A 25,926-nucleotide genomic window follows, 5' to 3' on the forward strand; every position below is an offset into this window, starting at 1 on the left:
CCAATGAAGAGTAACCGTAATGATTTCTTTTGGTGGATTGTCGATGATGAGATCAAGTTCGATGAATTTTAAATGGGCTGCATATAAGCAAGATGGGCTTTGAGATCTCTTTTAGAGAACAGTTGATTTTGAAACAAATCCAAGATAACTACAAACACATCTAAAAAAAAAAAAAAAACTGCAAACACGTTATAAGCCTAATGTTGGTATGAGTGGTAACATGTGACATAATTAGTAAATCCAATACAAATATAACATGAAATTAGTCAATTTGAATTTGACATAAATGGATTCGGATCAAAACATGTTAATCCTTTAAAACGGGATAGCAATATGTGATACGACTCATAAACCCAACACAAGCAAGAAATAAAATTAAGAAATTTGAATTTGATATTGTTGTGAAACCTACAGCAATTATGATGAATAATATGGAAAATCAAGAAAAGAGAAAGCAAGAAAAATACACAGATTTAATGTGATTCAACAGTGTGCATACATACACAAGAGTGAGCGGCGGCTAAATTTTACTATAAAAAAAGTAGAGTTACAACATATGTATTTAGACTAACCCTAGCCTACTTTTTCTGTATATGTGTTCAACTCGATATAAGCCACATACCACAACAGATATAAATGGATTCAAATAAAAATCGATTGATCCGTTAATACACAATTAATAAACAAATCAATAACGAGTCAACTCACTTAATCAAAAACTAACCTGCAATAACCGGTTTATAATATTTCAACAAATCTATTTTACAATTTTACTTGGAAAATAACATTTATAACTTTCGTTTTTTTCAGAATGGTGTGTGATAGTCAGATATTATTTAATAACAAAACATGTATCCGTCTTCTGGACAGACTTTAGATCATAGGCCAAGCCACAACTCAGATGGTACAACTTCAGCTTTGCCAGTACTAATTCTAAGTTACAAACAACTTGCTATACGGTACAAATCATTGTTACATTAAGAAGCTCAAAAAATGATTTGAAGAACATCTTTTTCATTTTCATAGTTTCTGCTGTTCTGAATGTGTCGCACACTAATTAGGTCCTAGACTAGCACAAACATGTGTGAGTGATTCCTAAAAGATTTTCCACCTATGATACTCTAAGCATACAGAATATCTGTACCTATGTACATGAGAACTGTGAGCTGAGTTTCAACGGAATGAATATCCTGAACTGTCATCTACAACTTGTCAACAAAAAATCCTGGTGTGTAAGCTGAAACCTCACAAATAACATTGGCAGCGGAAGCAAGTCCTGATGTGCTAAAATCATTGATATTTGAGATTACAATGACCTGTTATATGCCTCAATAATGGATGCTTTCTCCTGTAAAAAAAATAAATAAATAAAATCACCCGTTATATTTCCCAAGTATAGACAGTCCGCAGAGAGGAGAAAATTGTGAAAAGTGCTCCATACTGGGATGATGCACCATGCTGAAGTTTAACAATTTTCTATTACTTTATATGTTATTTCCATTGAGTGTTTCTACTTTAAAAAAACGAAAAAAAAAAAGAAAAAGAAGACCACTGAATGTTTCCAAGTTTCTGCATCTAGGGAAATAACGACTGAGTATGACCTCTCTGATGGGTTCTGTATCTTTACCAAAAAGAGAAAAAACCAAAATTTAATAACTTTTTGCCGGAAAGAAGAAAAAACCATTTGATCTTCAAACATGCTCCTGAGGTAATATGAGTTCTTCTACATGCAAGCCAGTGTGAAAGACACCATCCCATTCGTTGATTGGCAAGATTTAAAATTTTAACTCTCTCTTATCAATATATGTAATGCCAACAGTGTGATAGGTGTGTCCTCCACACTGGTTTGCAATAAGAATTTTTCATACCTCTATCTTTTATAAACAAGATGGCACCCAAATAATGGCAACAGTGTGATAGGTGTGCTCTCCCACAGCTTCTAATTTATTTACTAACAGAATAGAATTCACCATGCACCAAAAGTTATTCTCTTGATACGCAGTCAAAACGTGTAGGGTACTCAATTTATACAAAGAGGAGATGGGTCATGAGAAGTTTAGGTTTTAAATTAACAGACATTTTTATCTTCCTGGTCAACATTCTTTTCCTGGGCAGTCCATGATGCACAGGAGAAGCATATAGAGTAATATTCATCATGTTTGCGATGTGTATGTGCTTGTATTGTGTTTCTGTCTTCTATGTGTTACGAGGGAGGGATGGAGAGAGTGGGAGAGAGAGAGACCTCATTCTGTGTGCTGCTCTCTGAGGGGAACCAGTGCATGAGAACACCCAAGTTTATTACAGCAGGTATCAGTTTAAACAGAAGAGGCGTTGTTACCTGTACATAATCTCTTGTTAAGATAATATCCCAAACGAAGGTGCAAAAGATCAAGTCTAAGTTTTGGTAAAAAAGAAACTTACAAGACTAAGAGCTGTTGTTCCTAGAAGAAGTAGATACATCTTCCCCTATAGGGCAATATTTAATTAAACAATTAAAACGAAAAAGAAAATGAGTCAGTGGTATATTGTGTTATTGCATATTGACAGCAAAAACTAGAAAGCTGCATGATTGAAGAATCTTACAGTCTGAGAAAAAAATATACTAGTGTACTTTCAGGGAATCGACATCCAGAAACAAAAAAGTAATGTTAATTTCTTGATGAAAAATGCTATATATTACACATTCATCTATCATGCTTCAGTGGCACTACCCATAACCATTGAATCAACTCTTTTTTTTCCAAAAAAAAATAAAAAAATGTAGGACGAACAGTTATCGACATAGTGGGATAAGAATGAGATAGGAGTATAAGTATATAGCATAACTCTTTCTTGAATAATGTAGGACAAACAGTTATCAACTTAAACATAATCATCTCATACCGCACAAACATAAACACCCAAATGAGCATGAATTGTGATGCAACATCCCACTTATCATAAAGGTATATGACAACTTAATAAATTCCGTTTGTGTCCCTTTCAAGTAGAAATGACAGTGCAAAGTAGTGTTAAACCAACTTCAAGTCATACAAGCTTCGGCAATCGAACAAATTCTATCAAATGGTCACAATTTTTTTTTTTTGATAAATAAATGGTCACAAATTTTTTAAGTCATACAGGACCGGAAGGAGGAGAAAGATGAGTTTCAAACAGCTAATTTCACACATGCTGAGACCCTCAAGTTTCCCCACCAATTCATTAAATATGTAGGGAACTTGAATTGCTGCACTTTCTAATGTCTATAAATATGCTTTCATTGTCCTTACACCTTTTTCCTTTCTAAAATTGTATACCACACCACATGGCCAATGAAAGACCCGCTTTATGCTTCAGTTAAAGGTCAAGAATATGAACAAAACGGGGGGATTATCTAACAAGGATATAAATGTTCTTCCTGATCAACCCACAGCAAACAGACGGTACCAAGGCATTACTTTTTAAACTTTTTTATATTTAGCATTAATTCTCTATTTCTCTTTTTCTTTGAGGGGGTTGGGGGAGTCAAGTTCTTCCTTGTATTTAATATGGACCTGAAATTTCTATACATCACTAACAAAATAAGAGTTCTGATGAGGATATAAAACATGACCCATAAATGAGAAACATATTCCATCATATAGCAATCATAAGAGACCAGCCATTGCCAAAGCAAGCATCATGTGTCATGCATCAAGCAATAAAAATATTCAACCCACACAAATAAAAACACAGAGAGAGAGAGAGAGAGAGAGAGAGAGAGAGAGAGAGAGAGAGAGAGAGAGAGAGAGAGAGAGAGAGAGAGGTCACCCCAACAAGATGAAGATTTGAGGCACGACTCAGGAGAACAAAAGCAAATTCTCCAATTTGAGCAAGCGAGACTCCAACCTATAAAAGAACAATCAGTTAAGCAAATTATGTATTTCATTTCATATCTGAAATCAACTCAGTAAGCTGAGCAAGACAACTCACAATGAATGATGTCCTGATGCTATATCCGAAGGCCTTAGTAACAATAGTGATAACAGTTGTCTTCACGGTTATGACCAGAATAACAGATGCTAGCAATATATCCACGTGGTTCCATAGGAAATGCATGTGTATGAGCATTCCAATACTTGAAAGGAAAAGAGCTGCAAACAAGTTGCGAATTGGTTCCACCTACGGTATAGAAAAGCATCAAAACAGTAGTGTTTCCAATATTATCGTGACATTAGATACAGACTCAATCAAATTTTGCATGTGATATCCAGGATGAAGCAGCATCTTCAATCTAAATCCCTCTTCATGCAGCAATTGGATTTTTCATAATTACAGGCATCTAACCTTCATACTACTGCGCATTTGCTTTCCCCAGTTTAAATACTACCTTGTTTCCCAAGTTCAAAAGCTAAAATAGCATAAGAGAACATAACAAGAAGAAATAGCAGTAGAAATCATTTCAGACTAAAGTCAGATGTAGAAACATGAAACATAACTTAAACTTTAAGCAACGAAAAGGAGTACCTGGTCTAAAGTATGTTGTGCAAAGTCAGTAGTAGATATCATAACACCAGCCACAAATGAACCCAACTCAAGACTAAGGCCCAGCTTGTCGCTGCACTGAAAATGTTATAAAGATTTAAACATATTAAAAAGGAGCAGACACTTTGAAGATATGAAGTAATTTCTGACATTTCTGTCAAATAATCCAGCAACTCGTCATCTTTTAAATTAAAATTTTGATAATCAGTGAAGGGAGAACTAATATGCAACATGAAGCTCATATATCTTCATTTCTTTCATTTATTTACTTTTAGATAGAAAAGTTTTCTTTTTCCCCTTATCAACATTTTAATCTACTGCAGCATATTCAACAAAATTAAATTGTCTCTGCAAGAAGTAATCCCTCATGCACAAAACTTTTCATATGACAAATTCCATCATCCCAGTTCATGAGGATCAAACAGAGAGGGATAGGCTTACAATTTAGATAAAATTCTTTATTTAGGTTTCAGCTAACTTTGCTCTGTTATAAATAAACACATATGCCAAAGAAAACCATGGCCATGGTACTGCACTCTGAAGCACCTTTTAGTTCTAAAGTACATTGAAATAAAAGACCAGTGGAACGATGCTTTGTTCTAGTAAAATTTTTGAGAAATCAGAAAGAATCTATGTCCAGATTTCACATAGTGATTCTATAAAGAAGTTTCCTACCTACACAATGAATGATGATACCTATACCCCCTGAAGGAGATTGCAATATATTCCTTAACACAAAAGGTGCCTTTGTGTGTGTGTGTGGAAACCTCTGCGTGCCTTCCCACGTTGGAACTCTCACCAACTGTTGAATCCTCAGTCTTAAACCAATCATCACATTAATATTTATTAAATCAAATCTTCATAAACCAATTTTATTTTATACCATACTCACTAGTTTTTTTTTTAAGACTTGAGAAATGTGGTCGGGAAGGATGTATGCCAGGCTAAGTAGTAAGTACTACTCGTATCAGAGATGGGGGTGGCTTTACAATATGAGGTGCAGCTCCTTAATGCCAACCCCTCCCAAATATGTTCATGAGTGTGTAATGTGACCCAACTTCTCAATTGACCAGAGCATATAACAAATAAATTTATTTTTATGACCCAGACTGTACTTAGTCATTTGCTGTACAAGACATTTTCCATCTATGTGATTTCAAAATAAACTCATCATTCTTCAACTTGCATGCTTTAATCACTTACATTAATGTTCTTCAATGATTACCTTCCCTTATACCTCAATGAAACAGATCCATTCCCTATTTCTCCGTAAATCAACCAAAAACTTCCTATTCTTCAAAAACTTCTGGTAATACAACTTTAACTACATCTACTTGGATCAAGATGATAAATCAATGGATGTGATGATTTATCATCCCTATTCAATTGATTCATACCCCATTAGCGATCACTTAGAAATAAAATATTAAGGGGATAAGACTCAAGCTCATTGTCACCATTCACCAACTTCCTACCACCATTGATGGGGCCCGAGCCAGACTCCGATTCAATCCATTTTGAGGGACCACATGTGGATCCCCCATGTTCAACCACGCGTCACATGCCAATCTAGGCCAGGCCACTTGTGACGTTCCCCAATGGGTGGAGAGTTCCAACCTTTGGTGACCTAGCCAACGGGAGGTTTGATGACCCTTCCGACAGTGGAGGTGCAGGATAACGACTCCTTTTTGTGTTTGGAGTCTATTGGGCTGCCGGCAAAAGAAAATGGTCTCTTGGTGGGCTCTGACAGTGAGGAGTTGGGGTGCTCTGATGATGAAATGCTCTCAAGGCATTCTCAGGGTTGTTTAGATATCATAGGGGTGGAAGAAGTCTCGTTGGTTGAAGACACTTTTCATAGAGAGGGAGTTCAAGAGATGGATGCAGTCCTAAACAGTTTGGTTCCTTTATAGATAGCTGAGGTAGCAGGGTCAGCGCAAGATGAAAAGAGGGAGCCAATACCCCTAAATTTCTTGAGTCCAGAGCAGCCTAGGATTTCAGATTGGGTTTTTAATACGGTAAAGGAAATTCAGCATTTGGTGGGATTGAGGTGTGAAGGTTACGAAGAACAGTTTTTGGCTCTACTTACAGTTATTGAATCAGGCCATCACCAACATAGAAAAGCAGAGTCAAAAAAATGGAGAGAGTTGAGGAGGTTAAATTGGTCCATGAATTCGGAAGGAAGTGCTAGTAAGGAAAGGATCAAAGGGAAGGGTGTGACATATTCCAAGTGAAACAAAAAATTGTATCGTGGAATGTCCGCGGGTTAAACGAGGTTAGTAAGCGTCTACAAATAAGACACTTGCTACGTGAGTGGAAGGCGGGCATAGTGTGTTTACAGGAGACAAAGCTAAAACTTATTAGTAGAAATATGGTGCGAAGTATATGGAGCTGCACATATGTAGATTGGGTATACTTGGCAGCTAAAGAGGCATCGGGTGGCATTCTAGTGATGTGGGATAGAAGAGTGGTGGAGAAAATAAAAGAGTTTGTGGGAGTTTATTTGGTGGCTTGCTCTTTTAGAAGCGTGGAAGACGACTTTATGTGGGCTTTTGCAGGTGTATATGGTCCAAACCTAGACCATGAGAGAAGATTGTTATGGGAAGAATTGGCTGGAGTACATAGCTGGTGGGACCTTCCTTGGTGTATAGGTGGAGACTTCAATGTAACTAGATTCCCAACAGAGTGTTTTGGTAATCGAAGAATGAGGCCAGCTATGACTGATTTTTCGGAGTGTATTTTTTATTTGAATCTAGTGGATTTACCACTAGTGGGGGGAGCTTGTACCTGGTCCAATAATCATACATGGTCTAAAGTAGACAGATTCCTTATCTCACCAGAGTGGGAATGCCACTTTCTAGATGTGTGGCAAAAGAGATTGCCGCGTTTGAGTTCGCATCATTGGCCTATTTTGTTGGATTGTGGAGGGGTCCATAGGAGGCGTAGGCCCTTCAAATTCGAAAATATGTGGTTGAGGGCGGAGGGTTTTGAAGAAAAGGTCAGACAATGGTGGTCTTCATATCAGATACAAGGAACCCCGAGTTTCATTTCTGCAGGTAAATTGAAAGCTCTAAAAAAAGACCTAAAGCAGTGGAACAAACAGTCTTTTGGAGATATAGGGGAGCATAAAAAAAGCAAGGAGTTGGAGATTCAAGGTTTGGAAATAATACAAGAAAACCGGCCCTTAACACAGGAAGAAATAGCTGTAAAAAAGGGGTTGGAAGCAGATCTGGAAAGAATAGTAGTTCTTGAAGAGACATCATGGCATCAGAAGTCAAGAGCGTTATGGTTGAAGGAAAGAGACCGAAGTATCAAGTTTTTCCACAGAATAGCTAACTCACATAGAAGATACAACAACATTGAAATACTGAAAATTGATGGAGTGGAGTGTCGGGATGAGTCAGTGATAAGCCACCATGTAGTAGACTTTTTTGAGCATTTACTTTCTAAACAGGTGGGTTGGAGACCTAAATTGGAAGGGCTTGCTTTTGATTCCATTGAACATAATGATGTAGACCGATTGGAGAGGCCTTTTGAGGAGTTGGAGGTTTTTGAAGTTGTAAGGAAAATGGTAAAAGATAAGGCGCCGGGCCCTGACAGTTTCTCGATGGGTTTCTTTCAATCTTGCTGGGATGTATTAAAAGATGACCTCATGAAGGTTTTCCAGGAGTTCTACTCAGCCAGAAAGTTTGAAAAAAGCCTTAATGCTAGTTTCCTTGCACTAATTCCAAAGAAGGCAGGGGCAGAGGAGATTAAGGAGTTTCGACCTATTAGCCTAGTAAATGGGGTTTATAAGATTGTCTCCAAGGTACTAGTGAATAGTCTGAGTGAGGTAGTGGGGAAGCTTATTTCGAAACCTCAAAATGCTTTTGTTAAGGATAGAAAAATTTTAGATGTGGTTCTTATTGCGAATGAATGCCTAGACAGTCGGTTGAAAACTGGCGAGGCAGGGATTATATGCAAGCTGGATATGGAGAAGGCGTATGACCATGTCAATTGGGAGTTCCTTCTGGATCGTTTGGGGAAATGCGGGTTTGGAGAGAGATGGTGTTCTTGGATTAGGTGGTGTATATCAACGGTGAAATTCTCCGTCTTGATAAGCAAAAGCCCAACTGGTTTCTTTTGTAGTATACGAGGCTTGAGACAAGGAGATCCGTTATCCCCTTTACTTTTTGTTATTGTGATGGAGGCACTGAGTAGAATGTCATCAGCCTTAGTTACGAATGGTCTTCTAACTGGTTTTAAGATCGGCTCCCCGAATAGGGGACTTGTTAATGTCTCTCACTTGTTGTTCGCAGATGATACACTTTTCTTTTGTGAAGCAAATCCTAATCAGCTCTGAATGTTGAAGGCCCTTCTCCTGTGTTTTGAAGTAACTTTCGGACTGAAAGTCAATTTGGAAAAATCCGAGATGGTGCCCATTGGAAGTGTTCGACATTTTAGACAATTGGCTAGTATATTGGGATGCATGACTGCATCTTTACCCGTGACTTATCTGGGACTTCCACTAGGGGCGGCCTCGAGAGCGGTGTCATTATGGGACTCAGTTATTGAGAAAGTGGAACGTCGGCTAGCCGGATGGAAGAGATTGTACTTGTCTAAAGGTGGACGGATTACTCTTATCAAGAGTACTTTGTCTAATCTACCCACCTATTTTTGTCTCTGTTTCCTATTACAGCAAATGTTGCTCTTTGGCTGGAGAAACTTCAAAGGGATTTCTTGTGGGGTGGACTGGGCGCGGAACAAAAATTTCACCTTGTTAAGTGAGAAAAGGTATGTAGCCCCATCTTGAATGGGGGTTTAGGCATTAGAGATATGAGAACCTTCAATCGGGGCCTTACTAGGTAAATGGCTGTGGAGATACCATAAGGAACCTGATGCCTTGTGGAAGATGGTAATAGAGAGCAAATATGGGGACCTATTGGGGGGGGGGGGGGGGTTCGTGTACAAAAGAAGTGAGAAGAGCACATAGAGTGGGTTTGTGGATACATATAAGAAAAGGGTGGGAGGTCTTCAATCGTTATAGCCAAATCCGTTTAGGAAAGTTTTGGTACGACACTTGGTGTGATCATGTGGCTGTAAAGGAATCTTTTCCTTCTTTATTCAAAATTGCAAGAGATATTGATGCTTCAGTAGCTGATGTACTGGAAAGATCAGGGGAGCCAACTCAATGGAACATCCACTTCAGTAGGGCAGCACAAGATTGGGAGATGAGCAATATTGAAGCCTTTTATAACCTTTTGTATTCTATTAAACCCGGTAATTCACAGGATAGTTTATGGTGGATACCTACAACTAAAGGTACTTTTTCGGTGCGCTCGTTCTATAAGTCTCTTACCCAAGAGACACATGTTCAGTTTCCATGGCGAAAGATATGGAGACATAAGCCACGACCCAAAGCAGCTTTCTTTGTGTAGACTGCAGCATTGGGTAAGATTCTCACAACTGATAACTTGAGGAAGCGCAGGGTGATCATCGCAGATTGGTGCTGTATGTGTAGGAAGGGAGGTGAATCGGTGAACCATCTCTTAATACACTGTGAGGTAGCAAGAAGGTTATGGAATGAGGTTCTTGGCAGATTGGACTTAGTTTGGGTTATGCCGGAGACGGTGGTCGGGGTTCTGGCCAGTTGGAATAATCTGAGAGGAAATCAACAGATAAAAGCGGTGGGAAAGATAATCCCTATATGCATCATGTGGTGTTTATGACGAGAGCGCAATGACAGAACTTTCGGGGACAAAGAGAGATCGATGGAGGATTTGATAGTTTTTTTCTTTAGAACTCTTTGTACATGGACCATAGCGGTTGATTTCAATGGTTTGCGGTTACATGAATTCCTTATATCCATTAATCAAACATTGAACTGGTCACCAAACTTTGTATCAGGCTTTTGCCTTCTTTTTGATAATATAATTACTTTACTTATCAAAAAAAAAAAAAAGAGTTCCAACCTTTGTCTCCCCCCCCACAACAAAAAACAAAAAAAATTGTTAGGAAATAGTAATAATGCAAATCATAGAAAAGGGATAACGAGTCATCAGAAATAAATCTGTAATAGAAATGATATGCTAAAAGTTAGCAGGATGCATAATCAAAATACAGCATGAGCCTTAATATGAAAGATTGCCATGTCTGGAACTTACCCAGGCAGATAATAGGCAAAAAGCCACCATAGCCAGCTGATAAAGTTCATTTGTCTGAATCACAAAGAAAGGGGAAACCACTTATACAAGAATTACAAGTCAATTCAAAGATGGAGCAAATGTGTTTATAACTCACTTGGGACGATAGCTGTATCATCAGTTTTAGAAAGCGAGGAACAAAAGACCAAGACAATACAGATGCAGTGGTGAGATACATTGACAACACCAGCAGCCTGATGTCAATAAAAGAAGCAGGCAAACAGCCCCAGTAAGATCCTTTACATGATGCTGTTGGCACAATTATCATTTTGGTGATGCAAAAGCATAACGTAGAAAAATCTTGAGTGAAGAAAGCAAATTCAAAATTAGAAAGGGAAAATGTCCAAGGAAAACTGCTCATGAACAAACTTACAGCTTTCCCATAGAAATCATTCCCTGCAAAAGGCCACTGTCACCCCCCAAAAATGGGAGCAAGGCAAATAGTAAGCCAACGGCACAGTCCTGAAATAATCCAAGGTGCAGGGATGGATGGTAAATAAAATCGAGCTTTCCAACTCAATATAAGTTAAGTATTGATAGATGTACCATCTGCTTAAAAATAGTTTATATGTTACCTGAAAAATAAGAGTACCTATGGTAACTTGACCGTGGAGAGCATTACTATTATTACGTTCTACAAGAAACTTTACCACCTGGCGAAAAGGTAATAAGAAAGGCATGAAAGAACTAAAAATTTGGCAAGCAAAAATCAAGGGAAAAAGATAAATTTTAGTGTTTAAAACATAATCTAAAATAATACCACTGCTGTTGATGACATTGATAAGAACGCACCAACAAATACACCCTCAGATAAGTTTGCTCCACATAACTGCAATATTAATCGGTGTTCAAGATTAGGATCACTTTAGACAAGAGTTGGGAATAAAACCAGATGGACAATCCCGGAACTATACCATGGCAGTTATACAGCACAAGAACATAAATATGATGATCTGAAGCATCCCTCCAAAAACAGCGACAGGCCCCACAACTTTTAGCTGCACCAAGGACAAGTTAAACTAGACTCTCTAAAGAAACTAAAAATAAAAATGAAGAAGACGACATTCCTGCAAAACTTCCAAAATAAGACTGAATGATGTCTGATAGACAAAGATTGCCCAAGCTGAGAACAATATACCTTTGTCAAAGAAAACTCCAGCCCCAAAGCAAAAAGAAGAAATACAACACCAAACTGTGCAAAAGTTTCAACCTGATATCAAATAAAATTAAAACTTGTCAATATAGACAGTTGGTCGCAGGACCAGATCATTGCACACAAATCCATGAATACAACTTCAACCAACTCGACTGGCCTATCTTCACACTCAAGGCTAGTGAACATGAAGATAGGGTATTTGCACTTGGTTTCTTTCCAGACTGTGTTACACATAGGTGAAGTACTAAAGCATGTGCACCATGTCCATGCTTCTCATCTAGGTCACTCCATTTCTGATTTTCTATTCAGTTCACTATTGTTATCTAGGTAGTCATCATGGTTACAGGCAGAGGAGTGTCATAATTAATACCACTGGATAAGACAGCAAATATAATGCACATGTGATCGGCAAGGTTAGAAGATGATGCAAGAAAAATATCTTTGGAGAGTTTGGTAAGTTAGCACTTTTTAAATTCTATAAAAGTTAGTGTCTTAGCCTGGAAGTTTAATACTTTTTGTATACATGTTAAGGGCCTACAGAGGGGAGGACAGCCAATTAAAGTGCATTTTTCTGAAAACACCATGAGCTAGCAAACATTTTTGTTGTCAAAGTTATCATCATAATAGGAGTCAGAGCTTGAGAAAAATTCATTATCTCTCTTCACCCTTTAAGCAAAGCAAAAGGAAAATCGATGACAAGACCCCATTGTCTTTAGCCAATAGGAACTATAAGTATGTAAAAATAGGATGAAGAATTCTGACTCCAAGAAACTATGTTTTAAGCTATCCACAACAACATACCTGTACCATTTCACTAATGAATTTCAAGCCCCCCGGTCCAATAATCGAACCAGCAAGAAGATAGCCCACAATAACCTGCGATATTTATCCAAAAGAAAATATAAATCACTTGACACAGTAGGACATAAATGTACAGTGATTATCGAAAAAAAAGAATGTAACTAAGATCTACAAATACATACAGGTTGACCCAAACAGGAAGAAACAATTCCACCAATAGCGGCAGAAACTATGACAACCACCAAGTCTGAGATCAATCTGCCAGAATTTAAAACAGCACTAATAAGGTATAATCCAAGGAAATATATAACATTAAAAATAAACAGCTTCAATCACAGTTTTCAGGACATAGACACCAAGGCAATAAACAGATTATCATTCTGACATTTATGTTCAGCTAGGGAAAAGTCATGTTGGAGAGTTTCTATTATCTAGAGTGCAAAATTTGAGCAAGCATGGACAAATTAAAGCACTAAGGTCCATCTGTAACAACCTACTCCTGCACTTACGGCATTTTCCTGTCCCTAAAATGCAGAAAGCAGAGGAGTGTAGTGGGGATGGTTTCTAAACACGGCCAATTGACAAGCAAACAAACCTAAAAACAGAAAACTTTTGCCCAACTTTAAATTCATTTATTATTAGTTGTAAACCAGATAGACCCAAAATTAATCATGTAGTACAATCACAACAAAAATACGAAAGATATTGACCTCAAATCTACTTGAAGTACTGGATACTTGGATTTCTTGTTTGACATTACAAACACATTGTCCTACCATCAAGTAAGAGCAGCAAGTTAGTGCAGATGAAATCCAGAGCATGAATAACTTTGACTCCGAAAGTTCCATCTTACCTTTTTGTCAATCAAGGTTGTCATGTCATCAGAATCTTCACTCTCCCTAGAAAAAACATCTTGGAACTGGAATGATCTTGTCCCACTGACCAAAAGAAGGAGTTTTTTAAGTGAAAAAGTATGTTGTTTCAGTAGTAACAAAATCATAACAACAATAAATACCTGGTACTATTATTATTATTATTATTATATGATGATGATGATGATAAAAAGATATATATACAGTTAACCTAATTTCACCATGCAATCACATTAACCCAACAAATATTTTTACAGTCCCGTACTTTGCCTCTTGTGTATCATTTCTCTTGGTCTTCTCATGAGTGAGTATAGCCACAGTCTCCAGTTCAGCCTGTGAAAAATTGAAAAACCTCATTTTTAACACCAATAACGTGCATGTATATACTTAGTGTGAGCCAACAGTGGCAACTGGGAGATAAGCTTGCATTAAATATCACCCAAGTTCTGCTCTATCATATATGATGTAACAACCTTGACATAGCATATGATGAAGCCCAAATGTCTCACTAGAGTTAGACAAAGCAATGATAAGCTACATTGCAAACAAGCTATTTGGGAAGCATAACCTGAGATGCAGTCAAAAGCCAGAGCTTGTTTATTTGTTCATTTATTGATTTATTTAAGTTAGTAGCATGCTGAATCATATGGGAACATATGCTGCAGCCTTTATTTGCTAGCTGAAGCCTTTATTTGCCAGCTGAAAACAAAACTAATCAGAAACAAAAAATCCCATAACATAAAAAGGTCAGAGTTTGAGTTTTATACACACACACACACACACACACACACACACACACACACACACACATGCATAAAAAAGAAAAGATTTCCCTACCCTATTACATTAGTGGACAATCATGTCCATTATTACAATGCATCCCCATAAATTCAAAAAAGAAAATCAAACCTACTTGTCGATCAGCCACACTGCTGTTGAAGCTGCTTCTGTCAGATCCTAGAAAAGTGGAAAGCTAAGTGAGATATCAACAACACAGCATTTAACGAATCAAATTCCTACTTACATAAATTGGAAAAATAAAAATAAAAATCCAATAACTCACACCCAATAAAAACTTTTTATGACTTTGAAACAATTGTTTACCATTTTTCTCTTTTATTTGCTAACTATCAATATGTGAATACCTTGTTACTTTTGGATCTATCATCTCAATCGCTGAAGTCTGAAATATTAAGATGTAATGGAATCTTATTGTTGAAAGAAAATACATACTTGTGCTTATGGCAAAGCAAACAGCAACCAAAAAAACACATATTTGACCTAACAAGGCACCTCCCCGAAAAGTAAAACTACCAATTTTCCAAAAAAATCCATATCAAACAAAAGGCAAAGTTTTCCAGACCAGGTGCCCCCCTCTCTTGGAAATAGGGAAAAGCAATGATCCTGTACAGGAGTGTATGCAAAACCCTTACCATAGAAAAGCCAATTATATGGATGAAGAACATTAAGGAAATTAAAAAAAGGACAAAGAAAAATAAAAAATCAGTTGAACCGACAAACAAAAATGGAAGGATCTGCTGCGTTCAATATTAAGATTGTGAACAGAAAGCTCAGTGCCCCCACAAAAGCTTCCCATCGATACACCAAATCACACATAATGGCATTGCCTTCCAAAGTTCAAAGTGATAGCATGCCATTCTTTGCTAACTGCCCCCTCTCCAACATTCCAAAACCTTCATAGCAGATCAACTCCCATGTTGGCTCCTCTAGGATCGAATAGATCCAAACAAATAGCGAGGAACTAAAAAATAAGAAATGAATTGCCTGGCTACCAGAATGTTGAAGAATGTTGTCCACTGATTCCCCATCTCTTTTCATACAGCACATTTAGGGAATGAATTTATGTCGTGACAAATTGTTACCCATCAAAATTTTTAAAGTGGTGCTTCCAAAACACAAGACGCAAGCTGGCCAGAGCTGAAGTATAACAATATTTCCTTCCAACTTCCAAGAAAACCACACCCTCCGTGCCCCCTATATGACTATGCGTTAAACTTCATCCTACTATAGGTGCCATCCCATGATAGTCCAGACTGGACTATATGATTCGCCACTACAGTTTCCTATCTTTAGTTGTATTATGTAACTTGGAAAATAAGTCATAGGTTCACCTCCCCATATCTAACAACACATCAGAAAAGGATGATTCGCCTAGCCACAGTACAAGTAAGATATGCCTGGCAAAATCCCTCAATCTAGCCAAATTCCTTTGCACTAGCCCACTCCATACGAACAATTAACCATAGTAGGGCACCAGGACCCTCTCCAAACTCCATAGGGTGTACTCAGTTACCATCTTCAAAGATAATCTCTGACGGGAATGGCCTTCCGCAACTGCTAGCCTCGTAATGCTGCAAGCGAATGACTTTGAAATTTTCGTCTATTACTAATGAATATTTGGCTATATCCATCTCTTATTAATTTCTTTAGAGCTATACTGCTTGCATTTTTAGTGCCTCTTGAGCTATATAGCCTGCTTGCTATATGCATTTTCAAGCCTATTGGGGTATCATTAAGGAGGATCTAATGAAGGTCTTCTCGGAATTTCACTCATTTATGAAATTCGAGAAGAGCCTTAATGTCACTTTTATCGCCCTCATCCCTAAGAAGGCGAGGTCGGTGGAAGTGAATGATTTCCGGCCCAGAAGTTCGATAAGTGGGGCCTACAAGATCATCTCTAAAGTTCTAGCAAAGAGACTAAGTGAAGTCATGGGGAAGTTCATCTTAAAGTCGCAAAATGCATTTGTAAAAGGAAGACAAATACTAGACTCGGTCCTCATCGCCAACGAATGTCTGGAGAGTAGAGTCAGAGACGGCACCCCAGGTATCTTGTGTAAATTGGATATGGAAAAGGCATTTGATCATGTGAACTAGGATTTCTTGTTATATATCCTTGATAGGTATGGCTTTGGGGAAAAATGATGCCAATGGATCAAACATTGCATTACAACTGCTAGATTCTCTATCTTAATCAATGGCACTCCTGAAGGCTTTTTCAACAGCTCTTGGGGTTTAAGACAAGGGGATCAATTATCGCCGCTCCTATTTATTCTCGTCATGGATGTACTGAGCAGAATGATGGAAAGGGTGGTGGATAGGGGACTCATCTCGGGTTTCTCAGTAGGCGGTTCCTCACATGGAAGCATGTCAATCTCCCACCTCCTTTTCGCCAATGACACTTTGATCTTTTATGACCCGGATTTGGATCAGATTCGCTCTTTAAGAGGACTTCTCTTTGGTTTTGAAGCTGTCTCGGGCCTTAAAGTGAATTTAGCAAAGACGGAAGTAGTCCTGGTTGGCAGGGTCCATAACTTAAATGAAGTGGTTGTCATCTTGGAATGTAAGATTTCATCCTTGCCTTTGCAGTACCTTGGACTTCCCTTGGGGGCCCTTCATAAATCCAAGGTAATGTGGGAAGGGGTCATCAAGAAAATTGAAGGCAAATTGGCGGGTTGGAAGAGGATTTACTTGTCTAAGGGAGGGAAAATCACTCTTATTAAGAGTACGTTATCTAATCTCCCAACATATTCTCTCTTTATTCCCTTTGCCAGCAGGGGTGGCAAACATAATGGAAAAGATCTTCCGCGACTTTCTTTGGAGAGGCATAGAAGATACAAATAAATTCCACTTGGTAGAATGGGATAAAGTATATACTCCTTTGGCTTGCGGCGGTTTGGGCTTAAGAAAACTAAGAACCTTCAATAAGACACTTCTTGGGAAATGGTTATGGCGTTATATGCATGAGGAAAATGCTCTTTGGAGGAATATTTTGGATGTCAAATATGGAAACATCTGGGGTGGTTGGTGCACAAAGGAAGTAAGAGGTGCTTATGATGTGGGAGTTTGGAAATTTATTCGGAATGGTTGGAATGACCTTCTCGGCAACTGCAAATATGAGATGGGAAGGGGCACGCGTATCAGATCTTGGCATGACATTTGGTGCGGGGATGTTGCTTTGAAAAACGCTTTCCCTTCTCTCTATAGGATTGCATTTGATCAGGACTCCTTAGTGGCTGAGAATATGAGTAATACTGCTGAGTCTATTCATTGGTCCGTGAGATTTACTCGTGCTGCTTAGGATTGGGAGGTGGGAGACATCACTGATTTCTATAGCGTACCATATGCTCTGAAACACAGGGCAAGAAGGGAGGACAGGTTAGTATGGACACGCACTGGGAACAAGAAATTCTCAGTTCGCTCATACTACAAGGCCTTGACAACTCACTCCCCTAATACCTTTCCTTGGAAGAGCATCTAGAGGAGTAATGCCCCTCGCAAGGTTGCTTTCTTTGGTTGGTTGGCTTCTCATGGCAAAATACTGACTATAGACAAGCTAAGAAAGCGCGGTCTAATCATAATGGACTGGTGTTTTTTGTGTAACCATGACAGTGAATTAGCGGATCATCTTCTCCTTCACTGTGAAGTAGTCAAGGCCCTATGGGATGAAATCCTCTCAAGACTTGATATCGCATGGATTATGCCAAAGAGGGTAATAGATTTATTGTACTGCTGGCAAAAGATTGGAGGCAATCGACAAATTGCCGTTGTTTGGAAAATGGTACTATTATGTCTAATGTGGTGCACTTGGAACGAAAGAAATGGCCGCTGTTTTGAGGATAAGGAATGCTCCCCGGCTGGTTTTAGGGACTTTTTCTTTCATACGTTGTTATTGGGGCCTCCTCTATTGTATTAAATGGAATGAGTTTTAATGACTTTTATGCTACCATACGTAACACGTAGTTTGTAATTAGGCTTTTCCTTGTATACTTCCTGTATACTCGAACTTTGCCATTTTACGTGGATCAATAAAATTTCTTTTATCTATAAAAAAAAAAAAATTTCAGTGCCTCTTTTGAAGGCACTTCGTAAAAAGTTATAACAGCTATTGAGCTAGATTTTTTTGAATAGACGGAGGTTTTTCGGTGTCAATCTGTCTAACCAATGCGGCCACAATAAACCGTTTTAAAAACGTTGTGTTGCCAATGTCGTGTATGGTTCCTGAGGAAAATTAAAAAATAGAAACGAGATTTTTTTAAAGGGGATGGCTTTATTTCGCACCCGGTCAAACAGCAGCCTCAAATTATTCAAACTGCGCCCAACCAAACGCTTTGACTTTCCCTTGAATTAAAAAATTAGTCCAAATACAAACAATTTTACCCTCGATTTTCTTGGCAACCAAGCAGAATACAAAAACGGAGCAGCTAAAAAATATGGATAACAAGACTTGAGAGCTCAAAAGCCTCTAACCTTCAGGCTGATCATTCTCGGAAAACTCCTTCTCAAGGACCCGATCGAACATTTTAGCAATACTGCCGTCGTTGGAAGCAGGAGCGGACGAGTTCAACAAATTTCCGTAAAACCTCTCCCTCGTTTCCTTGTCAGATCTCGTGGAAACGCAATTCCTCACGCAAATGAAGATCACCAAGAGGTAGCAGCAGAATCCTAGCGCCCCCTGCTTCTTTGCATGAAAAATCGCCATAACCAGTCGATTGAAAACAACTGAATTGACGAGGAAGAAACAAAGAGAGCTCCGGTAAAGATTTAGATTCAATCAACGGGAAGCAAATCAATGCAATTATGCAAGGCAATGAAGCTGGTCGAGGAGATTAAAGAGTGTTTGTGCCCTTTTTGCAGTTTTGTTTGCAATGAAGGGTCGGGATCGGATCTCCCGTGTCAGGAAAACTACGTTGGCTTGGGAAAGAATGATATTCTGTGACTGGTGTTTGTGTTTCGTGGTGAAGGAAGTGCTCGTACGGACGACCGGGATACCTCTTGCGTTACACGCCTGCGGTCAAGGATTAGACGATGTTCGACAGTTGCGATTCGCGTTTTATCTCTAGGCCAACCAAACACGATAAATTGTGTTGCACGTTGACCAAAGTTTTTGTTTTTTCTTCAAATTTCACATTGATCTCATGCCATCGCCTTTTGCCAATAATTTGGCGAGTAACGTATCAATTTTAGTATGCACAAGTTGGTACTGTTTCTTTTTTCTTTTTTTCTTTTTTTTTTTAAAGGAGGTTTATAGTGTCTGTTTAAAAACACAATTGCTGTAAATTATTTTTAAATAATTTTATATATTTCTTTCTCAAATATCACTTAAATATAAAATAATTTTAATTTTAAATATTTAATTTTTTTATCTAATCATTACAAATTTTTCAATCTTTAAAACAAAATATAAAAAATAATACTAATTTTTTAATTTAAAAAAAATTATATCCAAACAATTTTTTAATTTTATAATATTTGTATTCAGATTTTTCTCTCTTATTTTCTAAAATCTAATAAAACATCTTAACTCAAACCATATAACTGTTATTCCTAGATATACTAATACATTCTAACTATCGAAGCGGACCCATATTATTAGAAAAATATTTTTTATATAAATTTAAGATTTATCCACTTTTTTCAAATTGAATACATTAGAGCATCCACATCTCAATCCTCATCTCCATCTTTAAAATTTAACTCAAAATCACATTTCTTTAAATTTTTTCCTAAATTTTATTCATCTTTCAAAAACTTCCTACATCTCATTTCTCATCTCTATCTCTATTCTATTAAATAATATTTTTTTATTATTTTTTATTACTTTTTTCTTTTACTTCTATTTACAAATTTAACTACTTAATATTTTTTCTTATTTTTTGAACTATTACTCTAGTGAATATTTTAAACAAAAATTTAAATTATTTTTTGAGAATATGATAATATTTTTAAAATTAATTTTTTTATATTTTCATAATTAATTAAATAATTTTTAAAATTATTATTAAAAACTATAATAAATATGAGTAGGAGAGAAAGTATAGATGATTAAAAAATTATTTATTTTAAATCTTAGAATAAAATATTGATAAAAATGATTTAGGGAATGAATAGTGAGTCCCCAAATATGGGGACTTTTTTTTTTTTATGGAAATATGCTTCAGTGCATTCATTCATAACGAAGTTACAACTGTGACTTATCAATACAGAAGAACCAGACTATAAGTCAACTAACGCAACTGCTCAGGAGTTTCCCCGTCAACAAATTTCTTTGTGACGGACATTGTCTAAACTTCTACACCTTCTCTCCTGACAATAGTCAAAAGAGAAAGCGCTTTGTCAAAACAAAGCTAAAACCACCTTTCTTCTCTAAAGAAGAAAGGTACATCCACGCTTCATCCTCTCAAGGAGGAGGAGTACAACCACACTCTATCCTCTCAAGGAGGAAGAGTACCAACACCTACATTCCTCCAAAAGAGGAGTAGGACAAAATACCCACATTCCTCTAAAAAGAAGTGGGACTCCAGCCTATTTATTAATAATAAAACCTAATACAGATTACAAAAATCAGAAACTTAAAAAACAGATAAAGGGCTTGTGTGCCATGGGGGCCCAGCCCAAGCCAAGATCTTGCGTGTGTGCCCGTGGGGGCCCAGCCCAAACCAACCCGTTAGGGTTGCATCGTTTCATTCTCCCGCCGCCACCCACTATCCCTGTAATCCATCCTGCACACGAGCCGGCCGCTCCACCCCGATGCAAGGGAAGCGTCACTGACCCAGGTGAACGCACGGCAACCATGGGGATGTATATTGTAAAACACATGAGGCAACCCATAAAACCACAAGCCAAAAACAGAGCAGCAAAGCTCCGTCGCCATCAACCTCTTCCATGGACGCCGTCTCGCCCCGGCCAAGGACCACCATCCCCAGCTCAGACCCATAACCCACAACTCGAACCATACCCAGAGTAGCCCCGCCTCGCCTCGAACTACTTCTCCAGCTCCCTCACCGTTTGCCTTCCTTCCTCGCCGTTTACCCTCCACCCAACCACGCCGAAGGACCACCGAATGATCCCCGGAGCAGGACAACCACAAACGACCCATGAACACCCGTACCAAAACAGAGCATCAAGCTCCGTCCCACACCACCTCTCTCCCACCATCCCCTCCTCCCCTTGTTCTGCAGAAACGACCTAGACGAGCATCCGGCACCCTTATATGTAAGAGCCGACACAAAACACAACCAGACTAAACTAGGAAAGCAGGCAAACAAAATCAAAAGAACATGAAAAAGGAAGAGGGGAGGGAGGGAGGAGCCCCACCTCCCTCTGTGGAGGATTTCTGTCTTGCTTTCTAGAGAGAGGCGAGAGCTTCTAAATAAATGGTAGTTAACTAGCTAGTGGAGTTTCCAAATATGGGAACTTACTGTTTATTCCATAAACTTTTTCCCTAAAAGAGGGATTCGGATGTGGGGGTTATTTTGATCAAAACCCCAAAATAAACTCCAAATTATGGAGATTCTAATGCTTTAAAGAACTAAATGAGGATGCTCTTAGACCCACGTACTTTAAAACTGCAAATAACATTTCTCATATTTCACACCTTCAATATTTGCATTGACTTACATACTAGTTACAAAAGTGGGACAAACTGTAAAGTGTGGATTTAAAAGTGTTCAAACTTGGTGTAACAATAGATTGATTGAATTGGAGCAAAGATTTTAACATTTATTCATGATCGACTCGATTGGCTATAGTGGATATTCAAACTCGATTTGTTGCTCGAGTTTTTAATCGGGCACTCGGCTCGATTTATGATGTTACTAGAAAATAATAAGTATTCCATGTTATTAATTATCAATACAACGACAGTTATATACCAACAACATTCATATTAATTAACATCAATAATTAGTACTAACTAATACCATATTATTTTTAACATGTTAACCAAGTAGCATACCAACGTATTTTAGTAATTTAAAAAAAAAAAAAAAGTTCGTCTCTAAGATATTTATCTGTAGAAATTGAGTCATATCTTTTTATGAAATGTGGGGTTGAATCTCTATTTAGGCAAAACTGTTGTTTCTTAGACGTTGTTTTGTAGAGATTAACAACAATAATAAATACCAGACCAGTCACAAAAGGAATAGCATACTCGTGAAGTTCCAAATACATTATTTTGCTTTATGATGTTATGTTTGATATAAGGACATCTCAAAATGTATCCGATTATGAATGTAAATTTCTTTAATAAATGAATGGTGACATATTCCCTTAAAAAAGAGTATTTTAGTGATTAGTAACATGAAGCATAAGAAATATATCATATGAATATAAGTATATTAATTTTATACAACGTATTTTTATCGATATAAAAACTATATCTCCAATATGCATATTTAAATGAGTCAAGCCAAACAAGTTGATTTAAAGCTTAGTGTTTACTTGTTTGTAATCTTGTGTGTTTGTTATAATTTTATATTTACGAGCAACTCATTTAATAAATTAATTGAATCAAAGTAAAATTGTCGTTAAATTAACTCCCAATAGTTTGACCAGTAATATTGTTTAATTATAATCATATTGTCTATTGCTATTGAGAAATAACTGCTAGCAACACTATTTTATTTATTTTAAAATTAGATAATAAATTGTAATTATAACTCAATTCGTTATAGAAAAATTCTATTTGTAGTCTCTACTTAAAAATTATATGTGCAGACCTTTTATTAAATAATAAAAATAATATTTTTGTAATTTTAAAAAAATTTAAAAATAAAATTATTTAAAATCGAATTCAATGCCCAAATATAAATTATACGTAATATTGCTATAAAGGACTGAAAACAGCCGTCAAATACTTTTTTACCATGTAGCCCACCCATGTGGTTAACCATGGAGCTGCAGCACATACTAAAATCATGAAGGAAAATCATTCGATCAGATCCTTCACCCCTCTCCTCTCTCCCTGCATCTCAGATCCCATCACTCTGCTCAGCCTCCCATCGACCTCGTTTGATTATCAATGAGTTATTGGGTTATGCAAACGATCGAAAGAAATGAAGAGATTCCAGTACTCGACTAGGGAGGCAACTCATGCAAGAGGGATGTACAATATACAAACCACTTCGTACTTACTTACCACGTAAACGGTTGTAGAGTAAACCAGAGAGGTTTTGCCCTCGAGAGAGAGGTTGCCATCTCAGTCCACTGCATGGGCTTGCCCAAGAAGGCAATGATCTTGCGCACAATGATGGAAAATATTTTACGTTTTTAATTTTAAGTAGAAATTCTATGTGATGATCTCATAATTTTAATTTGTGTAATGTTAAGATTTTACTATATGTTATCTTCTATTATAAATTCGTTATAATATATCATCCCTTAATTTGTTATAATGTATGTTATAACTCAATTCATTATAATAAGATGAAATTAACTTGATTCGTAATGACGAATAATGAATATTATAACTCAATTCGATATAATAAATTGAAACTACAAAAAGGTGGTGGATCTCTTAACTTGTTGGAAGAGGCACAATCAAAGTTTACAGCTGGCTGCGATGTAGAGGATAATTCTTTTGTGTTGTACTAAAAAATCTAGAATTTTTTGGAGGATGATTCTTTAGAATTTTTTTGTATATTCTTTGGTTGAATGGTTTTTGGCTGTTGTACTAAAGGGAGGATGTTCATGAGTTTTTTATTTCCTTTCAGTTTGCTAGAGTGTAATTACGTGTCTCTTTTATGTACACATATATCCTATGTGTACATAAACTTTGTCTAGTTGCATTCGATCAATAAAGTTTATTATTTATAAAAAATAAATAAATAAATTGAAACTGCAAAAAATTGAAATGATATATAAAAATTCACCTGAATTAGAACCACCCCCACACAGAAAAGGAGGTTGCCACTCGATCCAATGCATCTGACCGATGCAACAAACGTGTATTTTTTTTTTTTAAATTTAAAAAAAGGGGCAAAATGCTGCAGTTCCCACAGGAAAAGAGTGCTCTCCACAAGCATGTCACCCACAAACATATATCTACCGGTATTCACAAGGATAAAGTTAGCGATTCATCAACTCAGATCAAGAAAGTTTCGGGGACCCATTTCAATGGCGTCGATTATAAGCACGGTTGGTGTTGGGTTCTCTTACAGCAAACTGTCCATTGAGGGCCACAGGCAAAGCAGGAGAGAAACCACCATCAGGAACCTACTTCGACTCTTTTATCTTGCGACAGTGTGGGTGACGCGAGGTCTGGGGGGGTGGTGGTGGTGAGAGCGGAGGGTCAGGGTATTACCGTATTAATCCGAAAATAAGGAAGAGCGAAGAGAAAAGTGGCGGATTTTGTTGTGGTTATGGAGCTCTCTAACGTCTCCTGATTGTCTAGACACGTAATGATTTTTGGAAAAATATAATTGCAAGTATAATTGTGCATTAATCTATGCATTAATGTAATGTGATTAGTTAAAAAATAAATTTTATTAAAAATAGTGTTAATTTAAATTTTAAATATGAATAAATCAATATTAATATACATATAAATACGTGATTGTGTAGCAAAACTCATGATTTTTTGTTCTAAGAAAAGACAAATTTCCAAGGGCATGGTAGTTTTGAAAATGCTCTGGTACATCTTCATTTCCTGGGTTACATTTTTATGTGATTATCCTTTGAAATTAGTGACATAAATGTCAAGAGCTTTCTCTATTGTTTTGAAAAAGAAAAAATTTAATTACAAGTATAATTATGTATTAATATGTACACTAATTTATTATAATTAAATAAAAAATAAATTTTATTAAAAATAGTATTAATTTAAAATTTAAATATGAAAAAATTAATATTGATACGTAGTTAATAGGTGACTTTATTTATTTATATGTAATAAAACTTTTTAAAAAAATGACATGACGTTCCGCAATGTTGATAGGCATCTCCCAATTTGCAAAACTAAAAGGAGTGCCATTTTTCTTACTTTTATGATGGATAAATTATTAATAATTCATTTATATCTATAGCAGTTAAGTTTAATAAAAAATATATATATCTATATATGATATACAAAAATACTTTCCCCTTTAACAAGTTAGATTTTAATGTCTATTTTCTTTTAATTTAATCTTAATTGAATTTAAATATAACTAACATTATAATTTAGGAAAGTTTTTATTGAAAAATCAAATTGCATGGCAGCCCGCAGCTCAGTGCTCATGTCAGCATGTGCCCAATCCTACGGTTGGTATACTGCTCTCGTTTATGTTTGTAATTATTTATTTTATCATTATAATTTTTAAATTTTTATATAAAATAAAATAAAAAATTTATATTTTTAAATTTTAAAATAAAAATAATATTAAAAATATATATTTTAATAATATTTTAATTTTTATCTCATTTCATATATGAAAACGGCTATTATTCAACTACCTTTTATTTACTATTTATGTTATATGTATTTGGATTTTAAAAAAATATTATTTTATTTATTTATTTATTCTAAAAAGCTGTAAAGGAGTCGTTGTCTTATCATCTCTCTTCAACTTTAAGATGGAAATACCAATCAAAATTATAATCCAACGTACAGAATCCAGATTCCGTAAGGTTTCACCAT

The 25,926-nt window shown here is 36.7% G+C and overlaps 1 protein-coding gene across 1 annotated transcript; it reads right to left on the reverse strand.

The window, feature by feature from the left end:
• Nucleotides 1-955: 955 nt before the first annotated feature.
• Nucleotides 956-19,407, reverse strand: LOC122307018 (K(+) efflux antiporter 5-like). The gene is made up of 20 exons (XM_043119621.1): nt 18,780-19,407; nt 14,425-14,468; nt 13,777-13,844; nt 13,493-13,577; nt 13,350-13,411; nt 12,822-12,897; nt 12,640-12,714; nt 11,821-11,892; nt 11,597-11,680; nt 11,443-11,511; nt 11,258-11,335; nt 11,056-11,144; nt 10,780-10,876; nt 10,644-10,697; nt 4,486-4,581; nt 3,952-4,140; nt 3,790-3,867; nt 2,422-2,466; nt 2,243-2,338; nt 956-1,348 (listed from the first exon to the last, which is right to left on the reverse strand). The coding sequence occupies exons 1-20, from the start codon at nt 19,009-19,011 to the stop codon at nt 1,307-1,309; spliced, it is 1,731 nt and encodes a 576-aa protein (XP_042975555.1). The 5' UTR covers nt 19,012-19,407; the 3' UTR covers nt 956-1,306.
• Nucleotides 19,408-25,926: the final 6,519 nt, after the last annotated feature.

Source organism: Carya illinoinensis, chromosome 4 (genome assembly GCF_018687715.1).
Source record: "Carya illinoinensis cultivar Pawnee chromosome 4, C.illinoinensisPawnee_v1, whole genome shotgun sequence".
Lineage (NCBI taxonomy): Eukaryota > Viridiplantae > Streptophyta > Magnoliopsida > Fagales > Juglandaceae > Carya > Carya illinoinensis.

Bases quoted from the DNA above. Each gene is read 5' to 3' on its own strand.
- LOC122307018 (XM_043119621.1), bottom strand. From the start codon at position 19,011: ATGGCGATTTTTCATGCAAAGAAGCAGGGGGCGCTAGGATTCTGCTGC. The intron at 11,512-11,596 runs GTATAGTTCCGG...TTAATATTGCAG, and splicing joins TGTGCTGTATAACTGCCATG to TTATGTGGAGCAAACTTATC. The intron at 4,141-4,485 runs GTACTCCTTTTC...TCTATACCGTAG, and splicing joins CACAACATACTTTAGACCAG to GTGGAACCAATTCGCAACTT.